Genomic DNA, 18028 nt, shown 5'->3' with positions numbered 1-18028 from the left:
TGAGTTGAAATTCAATAATAAAAAACCTTAATAAACTTTGGCACATGACAACGAATTTTTATACTCCTTTGTGTTCTCCACAAAATTTTAGCTCAATCTATCAACTATTTTGCGAGAAAACCTGCAGAGAATATTTGCATATGAAATTATAACTATCACATGACCTTAAAAAAATTTTGTTACTGAGATGTAACATTATTATAAATATTATTATTATTTACCTATTATAAATATCTAAAAAAAAGACTGGAAAATTGTCTTTTCTTTGACTCCTCAAATTTTGGGATTGTTGCTGTCCCGAGGCGAAATTTGAATCCTCTTTAGCTTCCCTTAGAACCTAAATAGGCCCTCTTTACGATCTTGTAGACTCCCGTAGGCCCTCCTTTGAATCCAAACGTGGAAGAAAGGTAAATTTGCGACTGGTTGAGGAAGCTAAAGAGGGTCTAGTTCGATTAAAAAAGTACAAAAAAATGCAAAAAAAAAACTCTTTTAATTATTTTGATTAAAGCAAAATGAATTTTTTCTTCACACAATATTTCTTTAATTACCCTTTAAAAATTGGAATTAACATATTTTGAAGCGTTTTCAAAAAATTAATAGAATTAGAGCAATTTCAAAATTTTCAATATTTTAATCAATTTTTAGACCCTACTTTGAATCCAAACGTGGAAGAAAGGGAAATTTGCGACTAGTTGAGGAAGCTAAAGAGGGTCTGTTTAACTCTACTTTACTCCTTGTAAATTAGGGCTTAAATTTCGCCTCGGGGTGTCTAACAAATATAATACAAGTTAAAAGTATTTCAATAGGTTTATGGGTTTCTCTCTGGAATTCTTTATCCCGAATGCATGAAAAAAGGGCTAGAACTTCTACATATAGTTATATTTTATATTTGAATCCTCTAAATTTAAATGTTGTAAATAAAAAAACTTTTCTTTCATTAATTTAAAAATTACTTTGTTGATAACAACGAAAATGTGTCTACCGAATTTAAAGGCAATCACTTCTTTATAGCCAAGTGGGTGTATCGACACTAGATGACCTTAGTACAGGTGCTTGAACAAACAGGATGTAAATTTGCACCCAGTGATGGTAGAAAACAAGTAATTAGATACTATGTTGTGTGATCTCCTTTGAACTCCTGCTTTGTATTAAGGTTGGTGTTCGTGTCCGCACTATTACTGGAATATCACAGTTTGTCATGCATGCAAATCAACACATTTTGATTCTGTAAAATTGTTAGAATACAAAAAACCGTTAATAATTTAATATAAAAAGAAAGAACAGTTATGAATATTTATTGAGGTTAGGATATAATAATATATTTTTGTTCCAATCAATACCCAATATTTCATTACACAATTTATAGTGCAACCATTGTGAAAATAAACATGCAAATCAGTGTAAAATTAACCACAATCTATTAATATCACAATCTAGTCAAAATTGTTGAAAAACAGTTCAAATTTTGAAAAAGTTAAATCTAACTAAATTTATGAGTACTTATAAGGAGTCTTTCATAAATTACGTAATACTTCAAAGGTGGAGGGGTAGTCAAGATATTTCTCACTACTAGCAGAAAAATTGCAACAGTGTCTTACATGGGGTGTAAGATAAGAATTCTAATTAAGCTGTAGAGAGTAATTCCAAAACATCAATACAATACAACTAATAGACAAGAGGACAGTGAAAATTTTCGTAGCTGAGCTTGGGCAGAAAACACAATTTGAAGAAAACTGGAAAGAGATAGGATAAGTAATATTTATGAATGATTTTAATTTTAACTTTTAATTAGTAAAATGTTATTCACTACAAGAAAATAATGAAAGAAAAAGTCCACTGAGAAAATTTGTTACTATTGTAGCAACCCTCTCATCAGTGTCCATACAGGATTCCATATAGAATCCCATATAGGGTCGAAAATTGAAAAATAAAATTTGTGAATATCTCAAAAACGGTAAGAGATACGCAAAATCGGACAAAATTTTAAGTTCATTTTATATAAAGCAAAAATATTTTGTGTTTAAAACCTAAAATATGTCTTATATTTTTTTTAAAAAATAACTACTACATATTCCCATGTGGGATCCTATGTAAGATCTCATATAGAAATCTATATGGACACTCATGAGATTTGTATCATGAGTTTTCAATAGGATTCTCGTAAGATCTCATGCAGTATGTCATATGAGAAACCATAAGTGATCTTATATGAGAATTTACAATAGGGAAAAGACTTACTCGTGCGATTTTTACATAGAGTTATGCTATTTTTGCCACAGATGGTATTAATAACGCACATGATTTGAGTAGCTTGTGCTAGAATTTCTCAAATCCATGCTAAATCAGCAGAGGTTCTTTGCAATTTAAGCACACAAGGTACAGTTTTTATTATTTTTTAAACATTTGTATTTGTTTTAATCACAACCTCCTAATCAGCACGAAAATTTGCAGGAAGCTTGTAGTGCAATCATGTAGTAAGTTTGGTGAAAGAAACAAAATGTTCTTTCACGGCAAGATAGTTATGCGTATAATATTAAAAAAAAATTTAGAAACAATTTATATCTAAATAATTAGAAAGGGCACTCTGTTTTGGAGGTTGGATACATTTTTTATTGGAAATAGAAGAAATTCGATTGCAATATCTATTAAAAAAGTTAGATCAGTTGAAGGCGTTAGTCACATGTCTATTTGAAATTTATCTTGACAATTGGATATTGGATATTTTTAGTTTGATACGGCAGCCACTTTTATGATGGATGGTTGAAAATTAAAAATGGCGACGAGCCAGTCAAGTAACGCATTAGCGAAGTGTGTGTCAGTCGAAATTTAATATAGTATGTACAGTAAGACAAGCACAAGTGTAGTCATAGGAAATCATGTGTTACGCATAAGTTTGTCTCACTCGCACTCATGGTCTGTGACTACCATGGTACTTTTCTGACTGTATTAAAAGTGTAGGTCAAGACAATTTTTATTCCCCATGTCAAAGTAAGAAGTGAAACAACAGTGTAACCTAACTTTTGTGTCAAAGTGTATTTTTCGAATTTGTGGATGAAGTTATATCACCTAGTTAGTTCTATCCGAATTGAATTGTTATTATAGGTGATCTTGTGTCAAACATTTTTCTGTTTGAATTACGGTTGCGTAATAAATATTTCTCTTAGTGAAAATATTAACCCACAGTAAATGGAAACGTTTGGATTTATTGACATTCAAAGTAGCTACAACCAAAATAGAGGTAATATTACACTAAAAAGTGGATGGGGGTAACCACGCAAGTAGGCTGATTTATCCACCCCCACAGCACCGAAACTTTCCTGAAAATTTAGTAAATATTTACTTGCAATATTTGGAATATTTAATTGCAATGTTTATTTAAAGTTATGTAAAGATTTAAATGTACCACTTAAATAAATGTTTAGCGCTAAAGTTTCCTGAACATTTAAATGAAATTGTCGCCTAATTATAATTATACTTAAGGTGCTTATATACCTCAAATTTCGATCAGATGAACATTATTTCTGGACCGTGAAAATGCGTGAAAAGTCATTTTCACGGCGGGTATTTTTGAATTGTTTTATACAAAAAATGTTTTCTTAAGAAATATAATATTAAATAATTGTTTTAATATGTAAGAACACTTTAAAATAGTGATAGAGAGATGATTTGATTAAAAAATTTAGCAAATTTTGCTTTAAAACGTTTTCTGCTACAAGAAAGTGTAAAATGACGATGTTTGTGAAATGGTTTGTACAGTGCTTCTTCCTTGTGAGTGTCTCTCAGAGTTTTGTTTATGTTATGTCGTTTCTTTTTAACTTGTAATAAATAATGAGTGCTGAAAATAAATCGGTAAGTTGAAATGTTTATCAAATAAATTTAAATTCTACTAATTGTTTCGAATAACTGAAAGAAACATGTACACATGTACACTGTACAAACCATTTCACAAACATCGTCATTTTACACTTTCTTGTAGCAGAAACGTTTTAAAGCAAAATTTGCTAAATTTTTTAATCAAATCATCTCTCTATCACTATTTTAAAGTGTTCTTACATATTAAAACAATTATTTAATATTATATTTCTTAAGAAAACATTTTTTATATAAAACAATTCAAAAATACCCGCCGTGAAAATGACTTTTCACGCATTTTCACGGTCCAGAAATAATGTTCATCTGATCGAAATTTGAGGTATATAAGCACCTTTAGGAGAAAATTTAATTTCAATGTTCAGGAAACTTTAGCGCTAAACATTTATTTAAGTGGTACATTTAAATCTTTACATAACTTTAAATAAACATTGCAATTAAATATTCCAAATATTGCAAGTAAATATTTACTAAATTTTCAGGAAAGTTTCGGTGCTGTGGGGGCAACTTTTTATGATCTAATAAAAATAGTCGCGCCTGTCAGCCAATTTCATAGCGCTCCAGATTCTATTTAAAATAGATAGATTATACAATACTCAATACAATCTGTCCAACTATTTTTCTCCGAATGTGTAAGGCCACTGTATGGCAGAAATTTTAAGATACACTCCATTGCATAAATGATGTCCTTCCAGTTTAACGACATTTTGAAAAATCGTAACACTTCTACAATAATGTATATGATGTAACCAATGTATACACCATATGTCACGAACTAGTAAAATTATTATAGAAATTTCACGACTTTTCAAAATGTCGTAAAACCGAAAGGACAGCGTTTATTCAATTGAGTGTATATAGTTCTTCAGTTTAGTACAAATTTTTTTACTTACTTACTTTTACTTTTTTCGTATATAATCTTTAAAATTCTCAAAGCACCAGATATTTCAGGATATCCGAAAAATATACCGTGAATATCCCTAAGGCGTCCTGAGAGTATTTTTAAATTCCTTAATCGAACATTTGTCGAATCGAGGTTATTGAATATTCCTTTGTTATCCCTCGTCTCGATAGTTTTACTATCGAATTTTGAAAAAGTGACAAAAAGAATTATGTGGATATTTTTGTAAATCCTTGTGTCTGATTTTAGATATTGATGACTGCAATAAGCCTACAAAATTTCAGGACTATCCATTAAAGCGTGTTGGAATTTGTGCACATGATTTTGTGACATACACACACATACATCTGGACATTATATCAAATATATGCATTCTAGATAAAAATGAGCACGTATAACCCATTTTTAAAAAATCGAAAATCGTCACGAATACACAGCTTCCTGTGGAGGAGAGGAAGCAAAAAGTATAAAAATTGATCAGATTTGCGTTAAACTTGTTGCTAGAAGGTTTTTGACATCGCTGATTATGAATCTCATATAGAAATTCAAAATTACGAATACAACCCACACAACACCCAAAATTCCCTGAAACTTGACAGAGCCTCACACGGCGAGGTTAGGAAACTTCAGTGGCAAGGTTTATACCATAAGTATAAGTAGTATAAGGAGACCGAACGACCATGTTAAATCTGCGTTAAAAGTGGACCAAATTTTGGTAACCGCTTAGTGTCATGAAAATACGTAATGGAACACTAACGCCACTGATTGTGTTAAACTCAGCTGGACAGTCAGCCATTGTAAAAGTTTTAAAAATAAGGAGCAATGTATTTTTGGGTTATGTTCAACGTACTTCTAATTTTTCCCCCTGTTTACATATTTCCCACGAGAGCGCTTGTGTTCCATTACGTATTTTCATGACACTAAAAGCGGTTACCAAAATTTGGCCCACTTTCAATGTACGTCATTCGGTCTCCTTATACTACTCCATGGTTCATACAAGTTTGTGTCGATGTTTAAATGTCCACATGAAAAGAATATTTACACGAAACTTTGAGGAAATATTAGACTGTAAATATTCACGTGCAATGTTCAGTTAATGTTGTGTCAATATTCACCTATACTTATTATATTAGTAAATGAAATTTTTATAATTAGGCGAAAATGTAATTTCAATATTGACACAACATTGACTGAACATTGCACGTGAATATTTATGTGTAATATTCCCTCAAAGTTTCGTGTGAATATTCTTTTCATGTGGACATTTAAACATCGACACAAACTTGTATGAACCTTGCCACTGAAGTTTCCTAACCTCGCCATGTGAGGTTCAGTGAAGTTTCAGGGAATTTTGGGTGCTGTGTGGGAATATGGCTGAAGAATTTTTAATAATTAATAGAATTTACTAAAAACTCATTACTTGGGGGTTTTAGGAGTTGCTAATTAATAATTTGGTATTAAATTCGTGATAAGTTCCTACCGAATACGTACCTCAAGTAACAAATCATTTTTTTAAAAATTTCGGCCGTTTTGAATTTTGAAAATTTTCTTTCAAATTCGTAATCACAGCGACCCCGAAAACCGCTGAGTAACAAGTTTCGAACAAATCCGGTCCATTTTTTAGGCCTTCATTTGGTTACTGGGACCACTTGTCTTTAAATATTTAATACTGTAATTATTCATCTCACAAGATGAATAATTACCATACATAAAAACACAGCATCCTGAAAAACGAAGTACTTGTTAAAATATTTAACCATTTTAGAGAAGGCTTTTTCTACTGAGATGATGATTTATAATGTGATAATGGATTAGAATGAGTGATAAAGCATAAAGGAAACGTTATAACTGCTTGTTTTTATATCAAGCTTCCAACCTTCAAATTTGCTGTTCTTTCTATCTTTTTCTGTGGATATATCCTGGTATCTACATACGATACTGTAACGCGCGTGTCCAGATTCATGCGGCGACGCCGGTGGTGTTGGGGTGGAACAACCTAGGAGATATCGCTATTCGTATCGTCAGTCTATCGCGACCGGTGTTCGTAAATGCCGGCGCTTTATACGGTTTTATGAGAACACTTTTTAGATGACAGGACATTCAAGTGTTCGTGATCCTTACTTGGATGATGTTATGTCTTTAATTAGTTGCGTTATATGTAAAAGTTGATAAATTAGATTACAACCAAATGATTTATTTGGAAATATTTAAATAATTAATAATGGTTTAAAAACACCAATATTTCAGAAACTTTAAGTGCATTAGTTAGTTAATATTGCTCATTCAATAACAAAATTATGACTTTAATGGAAGATTATAAATGATCTCTGTAAATAACACAAACATGGGAAGAAAATTTTAATACATGCTTATTCACTGCCAATGCAGTACAAACCTAAAACAAGATTATACATTTCACGAACTTATCTACTACAAAACTAATTGGATAAACCATAGAAAATGTGGATAAGAATATTAATAACCTATAATACTAACAGTTAATTCAAATGATTTTATTATATTACTTTAAATAATATTATACTATTTCTCTATCTTTAAATAATCCTTAGCAGTGGTATCTTTAATTGAAATATTAAAATTCATCTTCTGCAGCATCCCATCTGTAACATTATCATATTTGAACTTTTTAAATAATATATAATTAATAGACATTTTTAATTTTCATCAACAATAGTGATGTAAAACATGCTATTATTATTTTGCCAAGAAGAATGATTAACTTGCACAACATAGAAAAATGGTAAACCAGAATTTTGTGATAGAACTGTTTCTTATGATGTTTTCAACACTTAACTTACTTGCACGTGGGTCGCGCGCGCCATGCTGCCAATAAACGATGTGATGGATTTATGGACAAGTTGATCTCATATCCTAGATAATCTAGTTTTTAGTGTTGTGTGAGGGAAGATACTAAAATAAAGTGATGTTATAATTACATAAATAATTAGGCAAGGATAATTAATAACAATAAAAGTTATTTTTAAATGACGTTTTTTAAAGTGAAGATCACATGTAAATGACATCGCCAAATAGGATTAATTTCCAAGTAACTATTCTTTATTAACTACACATCTTGATATTAAATTTTAAGATTATGTATAAATGATTAATTACAATGCACATTTGATTGAGTATGCGCGTATTCATATGTGTTTGTACGCAAGCATGGATACTAAAGTGGTCCTTCTAAAAGCATTGTTGAACTTCTTAATGACGCCATTTTGTTTTTTATCAAAGGATAACAAAATAATTTAAACCTTTTTTGTTTTAATTATCCAATTGAATGGTAGATCTGTTTTAACAATAAGTTCAAACAATAGTACAAGACAAAGATTGATAAAAATTCATTTTGAATTGTATATAAGGTTTTCGTGATCGTTAAAACCGAATCTACATCAAATTTTCAAAATTCAACATGGCAGAACTACTATGGCAACAAAGTTTTTATAAATTCAACTAATTTAATTCGAACTTGTTTATACTCAAGTGGTTTTAGGGACGCAGAATATGTATCAAATGTTAGATTTAAGAAATCCAATATGTCAGACAAGTTTTGTCCTCTGCCACAGTTTTAGATAGTCAGCAAAAAAACCACTGAGTTTACGTTTTTACGCATGATTGTTTCTGTTGTCCAAAGCAAAACCTAGTAAATCACTTTTCAGTAAGGATGAAAATCGTTTGGTGAGATCTATCGATTTTCAAACTTATGGAAAAGCAGGGTTGTCACAAAAATTTTATTTTGTTATTCCCCTGATTTTCAGTCAGAAATTAATTTTTTTCCCAATCCTAATGAAAATATTTTAAGGTTTTTAATTATAAAAAATAAAGAGTATAACTTTTAGAAGCAAAAGTATACTTTTTCTTCGAATTTTTGAAATTTTTAATTTATACATGAATTAAAAATTTCAAAAATTACAATTTTAGTAGAATTTTTAGAAATTTGACATTTTTCTAGTAGTTTTGATAAAATTACCTAACTTTTTACTGAATTTCCTGACCTTTGGTAACTCTGTATATGTTTTTACTTTGGACAGCAGATGTGCCTAATCATGTGCATGTTTTAGGAACATGTAACGTGTGTCGCAGTTCACCCATTTATTTACTAACTTGTAGAACGTGCATAAATCGAAAAATACAATTTATTTTATATTTCTTAAAAATCATCAGAATTTTAACTCTCATAACTCACGGATATTAAGGATATCCTTAAGATATCGCCATCAGTTTTCGGTAGTTCGGTTTTTCATATAGTGTCTACAGATAATCTGAGAACATCCTGCGGATATCCGAATTTTCGAAAGCACTGAGATAGTTGGCACGTACGCCAAATGAGAGTTCGATACTTTCAATTTTTAATTTAGGCAAATAAAATAAATTACGCTTATATAAGGTAATGAAAGTTTTTCACATTATTAATAAACGGAGTCGCTAATATCTTTTATTTTTTAAAAATGTGTTTCCAAGGATAAATATCGGCGGTTTACGGCTCTACTGTCGTTTGTTTCAATGACTTGTTTAAGGTCATTTTTTTATTTCCACTTTAGTCGATGACAATTTACGATTTTGTACTGAAAACTAAAAAATTAACGCAAGTCCTAGCGGTCACCTTCGACCTTGTTAACAAGGAGCCGCATGTGCCGTAACCATGACGACACTCAGAGATGGCGGCTTTCCGGTTGCATCGTCGCGCGCATAGAATAAAATTCACGCCGCTAGTTTACTCTGCGCAAATTTTAAGCTCCATTCATATTCCATGTAATGCAGGATAGGCAAAAATTAACATTATTATTACTTATAGATTATTGCTAAAATATTGCAAACCATGGGATTTTTTTTTAATTTAACGGATTTTCGATCATTGCTAAAATCTTAGAAACCATGGGAAAATTAATTTCTTAATTTTACTGATTTTTATCCATTGCTAAAATCTTGAAAACCATGGAAAATTAAATTTTTTTTATTTTGCACCATTGCAAAAATCTTATAAACCATGGGAATATAATTTTTTAATTTTACTGATTTTGGACTATTGCTAAAATCTTGGAAACAATTGGAAAATTAATTTCTTAATTTTAAGATCGTGGCATATGGTTGATATAATTATATCAGCTAAACTTGTACATTTTTTTGCACACGATTTTGTACAGGGAGTTTCAGTAGGGTTGTTCTATCTCACAATTTCTTTAAAAAAAGTGTCTCACGTTTCCTCAAACACTTTGGAGGACACAATGCTTTGGAATCATTAAATTATTAAATGTTTATGTAAAATTCATTTTAGGATTGTAAATAGCAATGCCAAACGATAATTATGAATATATTTACCTACATTTATTCGATTTCAATTGTTGTGAAAATCGTCAAAGCACTAGATATTTCAGGATATCCTCAAATATCCGGTGTTGTGAGAGAATATTGCCAACACAAATGAACAAAAAAGTTTTCAAATGCAAGATTTCAAGTAATAAACGTTTCTGTGTTTCAGGTGTAGTGCTTTGAAGAAAAATAATTAGAATTACGATGGCAGCAAAGCATAGAAAGAGTCCATGCCTCATTATAACCATTCTCCACATCGTAACATTAATGTGTCAAGGTAAAAATATATATTTATTAAGTTACTTTTTAGTCTACTTCTATAAACAATTTTAAATACTAATAGTATATATGTATCATGTGATTACGGTTTTTGGACATACAAAATTGCTTGAATTTCATATAATGAAAAAGAAAAATTTCGTTTCACATAATTTCAGTTAGACTTTTCTCTCACAGTGTACAACCTACAAAATTATTTATAACAACAGCATTTTTATTAGACAGAACTTTTGCTATCGATATTTCACTAAAATAGCAGCTGACAAAATTTTGGTTAGCCTGCAGTCCCATGACAGCGTTTTGTAACTAGAAACGCTGCCATGGGGCTGCAGCCTTAGACCCCAGTGGGCAAAAAATTATGTTTGTGCTAAAAACGTTTTAACTCCCTCGGTGTCTTTGTATTCCATAGCGTTTTTAGAACGTTTCATGACCACCAAATAATGTTCTGGAACATTTTAAGAACATGGATGTTCAAATAATGTTCTGGAACATTTTTTGGAACGAACATGTTTTTTTTGCGCACTGGGACGTAATTGTAGTTCAACAGAATTATAAGTTTTCAGAATTTATATTTACAATTATTTTCATTATTCTTAATTGTTATATGTATTACAGTTTTTTTCAAACTAAAGTTTAATTTCATATAATCTTTGTCTAACAAAAATAACATAAAATTTGTACTGTAAAACTTTTATTGGATATAACTAAACTATTGATAAAATTTGTATTGTATAATTTTAATAATACACTCTAAATCTGAATAAGTGAAAATTATCACTGATTTTAATTCAGTGGATGAGTTTTCTTTGATGAATCAGTGGAATTTAACTGATTTCCAGTAAAACTTCCTTGAGTAAAATAGTAAAAAGTAGCTACACTAATTACAATGTATTACAAAAAAAATGGAAAAAACTTTTTATCGGACCTATTGATGGTTATAGCTCTTAAAAAACACATATCAAATTGTCAAAACACCCTAAAACCTTATAAAATGTTTATTTATGGACCTATTTAAAATTTTGTTTTCCTTTTAAAACTGAAATATAGAGCTATTGAACCCACATAGGATTTCTTTAGCGATTTGTCAACATTGTTGGTTACTTTTGGCCTAAATTTTATTTTAAACATTTCTTCTCTGCTTTTAATATTAAAGAGTATTAAATTCTACCCAGTGTGCACAACCTGTAATTGTTCTAGAATGGTTATTGAAATAAAGAACTATTCTAGAACAGATCTAGAACAGTTACAGGTTGTGCTAACTGGGTAGTGTTTAACAAGCACCCCCCTACAGCACCGAAACTTTCCTAAAGATTTCCTAAAGATTTATTTGAAATGTTCCGAATATTTAATTGCGATGTTTAGTGAAAATTGTGTAAAGATTTAAATGTCCTCCTTGAATAAATGTTTAATGGGAAATTTTCCTGAACATTTAGTTTTACACTAAACATTTGTTTAATCGGAACATTTAAATATTTACACAATTTTCACTAAACATTGCATTTAAATATTCCAAACATTTTAAATGAATCTTTAGGAAAGGTTCGGTGCTGTGGGAGCCTATTTTACTAGAATTCATTACAAATTAATTAATTTATTGCAGTTTTTGTGTTTGCAGGTATAGTAGTAAATTTACGAACATGTCTGTAATATTTTTTTTTATCATAATTGTTTTAGCTTTTACTTACCAAAAGTCTTCTAACATTTTAAGATGCATAAATTTTCAGAAGGCATATTAGCGATTTAAACAGCGCCATTATCAGTCAGAGATTGAATTGGTATAATCGTGACAGCTGGTGTATCAAACACATAGTTGAAAACATTCAAATTAAATATTGCGGAACGTAATGTAGTGGATGATATGTTTTAACGGTTTATTTCTTTACGTATTTTTAGGGTTAAATTGTTCAAAAAAATATGTATGATTTTGTTTTCTTAAAACTTTCTATTTTATTTCACTAAGCAGATGTTTTGCACACTTTTACCTTGGGGTTTTTATTACCGGATATCGGTCGTCCCTACTCTCCAATTTTTTTTATTTTACTTATGTAAAATATTGAATTGTTACTATAACCTTGCAAAAGTTTTCATATTTATTGAGTCTCAGAGAACCGTGTGCAAACCAATTGTATGTTTGTCGTATTAAATAGGAAATATAATCCGGAAAAATCTTATTAGCATTCTCGGCATATTAATGAAGCGAGTGACAAACACATTTTAACAGCTGCAAATGTGGTACTCTATATTTGAGATGAGTATAAAAAGAGTTCTCTGAGGCTGTTTCCGAATTGAGATTTTTCGCTCATACTTGATAATGTGTTGTGACGTTATTTTTTGTGATTGACGTCACAATTGCACCAATCACAACTAGACTTTTGAATTTTTTGTATTTTTTGAGTTTCGATATAAATAACGATTTAACGTTTACCGTATTTGAGAATTTCCTATACTTGACACAAGTCCAGTTGAAATACTGGCGCTCCATTTTTAAGGAATTTTGCATTAATTTAGTTTAAGTTAGTTTTAGGTTGGCAGGCTTTGTCGAATTTCCGGTATGACAGGTTCCAATATTCAAGTATCGCGGACTTGATATTGGAAAAGTCACTTAAGTAGTATTAGTAATTCAAAATTCTGGGAGAAGTAAGGTAGGGAAACGTTTTTGATTGGTTTAAATTAAAGAAAATCGTTGCGTCATCTAGTGTCAATTTTAGTGTTAATTAAGAATTTAGTTTTTCAAACTCTCTCTCTTGCCATCCAACCCCCATCGAGTCAACATGTTTAAGTTTCAATAGTTTTCAATAATGATTTTTCAAGTTACAGTCGGTTGTGGTTACAGTGACATTAGGAAAGTTTAAATTAATTCTAATAAAATGTTTTTAAAGTCTAACAACAATAAATTCAGTTTAATTCAATTTATCTGTAATAACTCGTTTTTCCACCATGGGTCCAACCAGCTTCGTACAACATAACTGTAAGTCAAATTTTTATATAATTGTTTGTGAGAATTTTTATTATTCAATTAAAATTGTTATTAACATTGTTGTAAAACAATAAATAAAATTCCGTAATGGTAATTTAAATTGTTGTCAAAAATTAACTAATATCAATGATTTATTTAATAAAGTGTCATATTTCTTAAAAAAAAAAAAAAAAAAAAAAATTATTCAGTGACTGAATTCGAGTGTCTCGCCGTGATCTGGGCAATAAAAAAGTTTCGATGCTACCTTGAAGGTTACACTTTTACCCTCATCACAGATCACAGTAGTTTACGCTGGTTACATAACATGAAAAACCCGACTGGTAGACTCGCGAGATGGAGTTTAGAACTTCTTGAATATAATTTCACAATTATCCATCGAAAGGGTGCGCTCCATCATGTTCCAGATGCTCTGTCGCGTATACCTGAACATGCTATTGATCTTAGACTTAGACGCTTCCGAGAAGTGGACAACTATCCTGACAAATTTCCGAATTGGCGAATTGAGAACAATCGACTTTATTACCACAAACCAGAAAACTTTCCAGAAACAGAAGTCACGGATATAAATGCTTGGAAATTAGTGCTGTGCCGAGAATCTCGTCTACGTGTGTTACAAGAAAACCATTCAACACCACAGTCCGGACATCTTGGAGTTGACAAGACACAGCGACGAACCGCTCTCCAGTACTATTGGCCTAACATGTTTAAGGATGTAGTCTCTTTTGTTCGACACTGCGAAACGTGCCAACGAACCAAGGTGGAACAAACACGTCCTGCAGGCTTCATGGGAAAGAAAACAGTCGAAGAACCTTGGACAGTAGTAGCTACGGATATTATGGGACCACTCACACCAAGCTCCAGAGGTCACGCCTATGTCTTAGTCATTCAAGACCTCTATACCAAATGGATCGAGATACAGCCACTGAAGAAAGCTACAGGTCTAACAATATCAACAGCGTTACAGGATTTAGTTATCAATCGTTGGGGGGCTCCAAAAGTGTTACTTACAGATAATGGTACGGAATTCATTAACAATAACATGAAAGCTCAAGCGAATAAAGTAGGATTTAGACACATGACAACGCCACCTTACCGACCACAGGCAGACCCTGTTGAAAGAGTGAATCGCGTAATTTTGACAATGATGATAGCCTTTATACAAAATAGTCACCGCGAATGGGATCTACACCTCCCAGAATTGCGATTCGCCCACAATACCGCTCATCACACCTCCATTCAAAACACGCCAGCATTCCTTAATTACGGTCGCGAACCAACAGCCGCGATATCCTTGCGTCGAGAACTAGAAGCTAATATAGAAATGGTACACCAGCCAATACCTACCTGGACCGAACGTATGCGACGAATAAACGAATTAAGGAATAGTATAGTTCATGCCCTAGATAGCGCGTTCCGCAAACAATCCCAATATTACAATCGTAAAAGGAGAGATCAGCGCTACGCGACCGGAGAACTAGTGTGGAAAAAACAACGCGTATTGTCCTCCGCGGAAAGACACTATATGGCTAAACTGGCCGACGCGTATCATGGACCATTTGTCATCACAAAACGTATTTCAAACGTAGTCTATGTGTTAGAAGACCTACAGGGACAATCCTTGGGAAAATTTTCTGTGCAAGATTTAAAACCTTACTACGCTCCGATCAATGATATTTCTGGTGAAAGAAACATGTCCGTTACAGAACCTCAAAGTAAGTTACAGTAATTATGTATGTCCTTAATGTAAAGTACTTTATGTTGTCGTTTAAATGTCTCACCAAATTCCAGTTTTACAACTATAACCAGAAGCACCACAAAATCCTAGGTTGGTCAAGTGTTTACTTCAAGTTTCAATCCTAGATCAGTTACAGTCCAACCTTGCCAGAGAAATTTAAGTTACAGCATTAAACATCCGTTATAGTTTCAGTATATTTTATGATACAGTTATCAAACACCGAAATGGGTTACAGTGTACCATCCTCCAATGTTACAGTTCGTCATCCTGTGTCGTCTAGGTGATGGTCAATCCCTAATAATCAAACACAAGTTACAGTCTTATGAAATTACAGTGTAACATGGAAGCTGACAGCACCACACCACCAGAGGAGGACATTAATATCGAGGTCCTTGATGTGTCAGACTCGGACGAGGAGTGGCACGATGTGGAGGGATGGGAGGACATCTTACTGGCGGATCCTGACGATGAGGTCCAAATCCCCGCTAGTCCCAGCCCCTCGACCAGCTCAAGTTCCTCAAGCATTGAGGTACTTGACTGGCCGGAAGCTGTTAACGGGGATCTGGACATCGAGGAGGCACCTCGACCATCGTCACCATCCGAGTCCGAAGCCGAAACAGTGGAGATGGAGGATCCACGCATCCCCACACCCCCACCGTGGAACCCACCACCGCCGGAGCGAGATGGACCTGGAGGGATCCCTGGACCACCGGAGGAGGTTGAGGTGAGGCTGGAGGAGGACCCATTCTGGGACCCGATCCGGCCGTTCATCTCTTCGCTGGTCTGGCTGGAACAATACCGTCCTGGCCTCTTCAGGGCGATTCACGAGATGGTGGCTCGCTACAGCCATCGTGATAACGAGGAGTGCCCCATCAGATGGAGGGCGGATCTCGCTGGACGCTCAGCTTTACCTACCGAGATCCAGGAGTGGCCCCTCGAAGAACCCACGATGGTGGACCAGGAGACTCAGACGGAGTTCGTTGCCATTGAGAGATCAACACAAACGACTCCCCTGACTCCTGCACCAACGGCACCACCATCGCCAGCACCACCATCGCCAGCACCACCATCACCAGCACCACCATCACCAGCACCACCATCGCCAGCACCACCATCGCCAGCACCACCATCACCATCACCAGCAACAACATCGCCGGAAGCGGTCAAAGAGCCCCCAGCCTCGATGGAGTTAGATCCAGTGTCCTCGGCTTCGGAGGATACACCGGAGACGGTGGATCCGTTCGGACCCTTCCCGAAGCCGAAGGTCCGGCCTGAAAAACCACAGTGGTGGTCAAGCCACTCTGAGGAAAGCCTTTACCACGAGCGGCGTTACCGAAGACCGAACCGCCGAAGCAGGAGTCGCGACGGCAGACTCCACCCCACACCTGGGACGAGTCGCAGCCGTCCAGAGGAGCCGACCTGCTTCGTGCGATGGATTGATGACAGTTCTGAAGACGAAGCACCTCCAGCTGCACCATCTTCCCCGCAACGTCTGTGCTGGAACTGCCATCAGGAGGGACATAACTTTAGTGGATGCACAAAACCCAGGCGGAAGTTCTGCCAAATGTGCGGAAGGCACGGGCACACCACCCGAACGTGCCCACGCTGTCGCGAAAGATGGGAGGCGATGGGACCATACGTCCCCAAATATGGCACCAACGTCCCTCGAGACTATGACCACCATCGCCCTTACTAGGACAGCGACGATCACCACAAGTAAATATTTTCACCCTATTTTCACTTATTTTCACTGATAAAATTCATTTTTTATTCATTTAATTTTCACTTATATCTTCACTTATATTAACTTAATTATGTTCACTGATTTTCACTTTATATTAACTTAATTATGTTCACTGATTTTCACTTATATTAACTTAATTATGTTCACTGATTTTCACTTTATATTAACTTAATTATGTTCACTGATTTTCACTTTATATTAACTTAATTATGTTCACTGATTTTCACTTTATATTAACTTAATTATGTTCACTGATTTTCACTTTATATTAACTTAATTATGTTCACTGATCTTCACTTATATTAACTTAATTATGTTCACTGATTTTCACTTTATATTAACTTAATTATGTCACTTATTAGCAATTTATTCACGTAATTTCTTATCAAACAAATAACTGTTAATTGTCGACGATTTCAAATCAAAAAACGTCATTGTCATTCACTGTGTGAAGGGGGGGGAGTATGATTGAATCATTCACAAAACAAACAAACAAAAAACAAAAAAAAAAACAACCTTGTAAGGACTCATGGTGGGAAAGACGAGTTATAGTAATGTTACAGTTAAAATCAGTTCATAGAAATATTTTTCATCTAATCACAACATTTCTTGAATATCGTTTTTACTAGACACAGAAAAAAAAAAATACCCTTTGGTAAAGATTGACGAACAGTTATGTTGTACGAAGCTGGTTGGACCCATGGTGGAAAAACGAGTTATTACAGATAAATTGAATTAAACTGAATTTATTGTTGTTAGACTTTAAAAACATTTTATTAGAATTAATTTAAACTTTCCTAATGTCACTGTAACCACAACCGACTGTAACTTGAAAAATCATTATTGAAAACTATTGAAACTTAAACATGTTGACTCGATGGGGGTTGGATGGCAAGAGAGAGAGTTTGAAAAACTAAATTCTTAATTAACACTAAAATTGACACTAGATGACGCAACGATTTTCTTTAATTTAAACCAATCAAAAACGTTTCCCTACCTTACTTCTCCCAGAATTTTGAATTACTAATACTACTTAAGTGACTTTTCCAATATCAAGTCCGCGATACTTGAATATTGGAACCTGTCATACCGGAAATTCGACAAAGCCTGCCAACCTAAAACTAACTTAAACTAAATTAATGCAAAATTCCTTAAAAATGGAGCGCCAGTATTTCAACTGGACTTGTG

General features: G+C 33.4%; 1 protein-coding gene across 5 annotated transcripts in view; it reads left to right on the top strand.

Annotated features, from left to right (window-relative positions):
* Positions 1-6786: 6786 nt before the first annotated feature.
* The window catches only part of LOC127279045 (lachesin-like), a 276980-nt gene continuing 265738 nt past the window's right edge, over positions 6787-18028 (top strand). For all 5 annotated transcript variants that reach the window (XM_051301147.1, XM_051301148.1, XM_051301146.1 and 2 more), the window contains exons 1-2: positions 6787-7838; positions 10275-10382. In XM_051301147.1, coding sequence (XP_051157104.1) covers positions 10310-10382 — 73 coding nt within the window. In that variant the 5' untranslated portion in view covers positions 6787-7838; positions 10275-10309. The remainder of the gene's footprint in view (positions 7839-10274; positions 10383-18028) is intronic.

This window comes from Leptopilina boulardi, unplaced genomic scaffold, assembly GCF_019393585.1.
Source record: "Leptopilina boulardi isolate dan_hultmark-lab unplaced genomic scaffold, ZJU_Lbou_2.1 LbouV2_214, whole genome shotgun sequence".
Taxonomy (NCBI): domain Eukaryota; kingdom Metazoa; phylum Arthropoda; class Insecta; order Hymenoptera; family Figitidae; genus Leptopilina; species Leptopilina boulardi.
The sequence above is the reverse complement of the archived record's forward strand: the minus strand, read 5'-3'. Positions and strand labels throughout refer to the sequence as shown.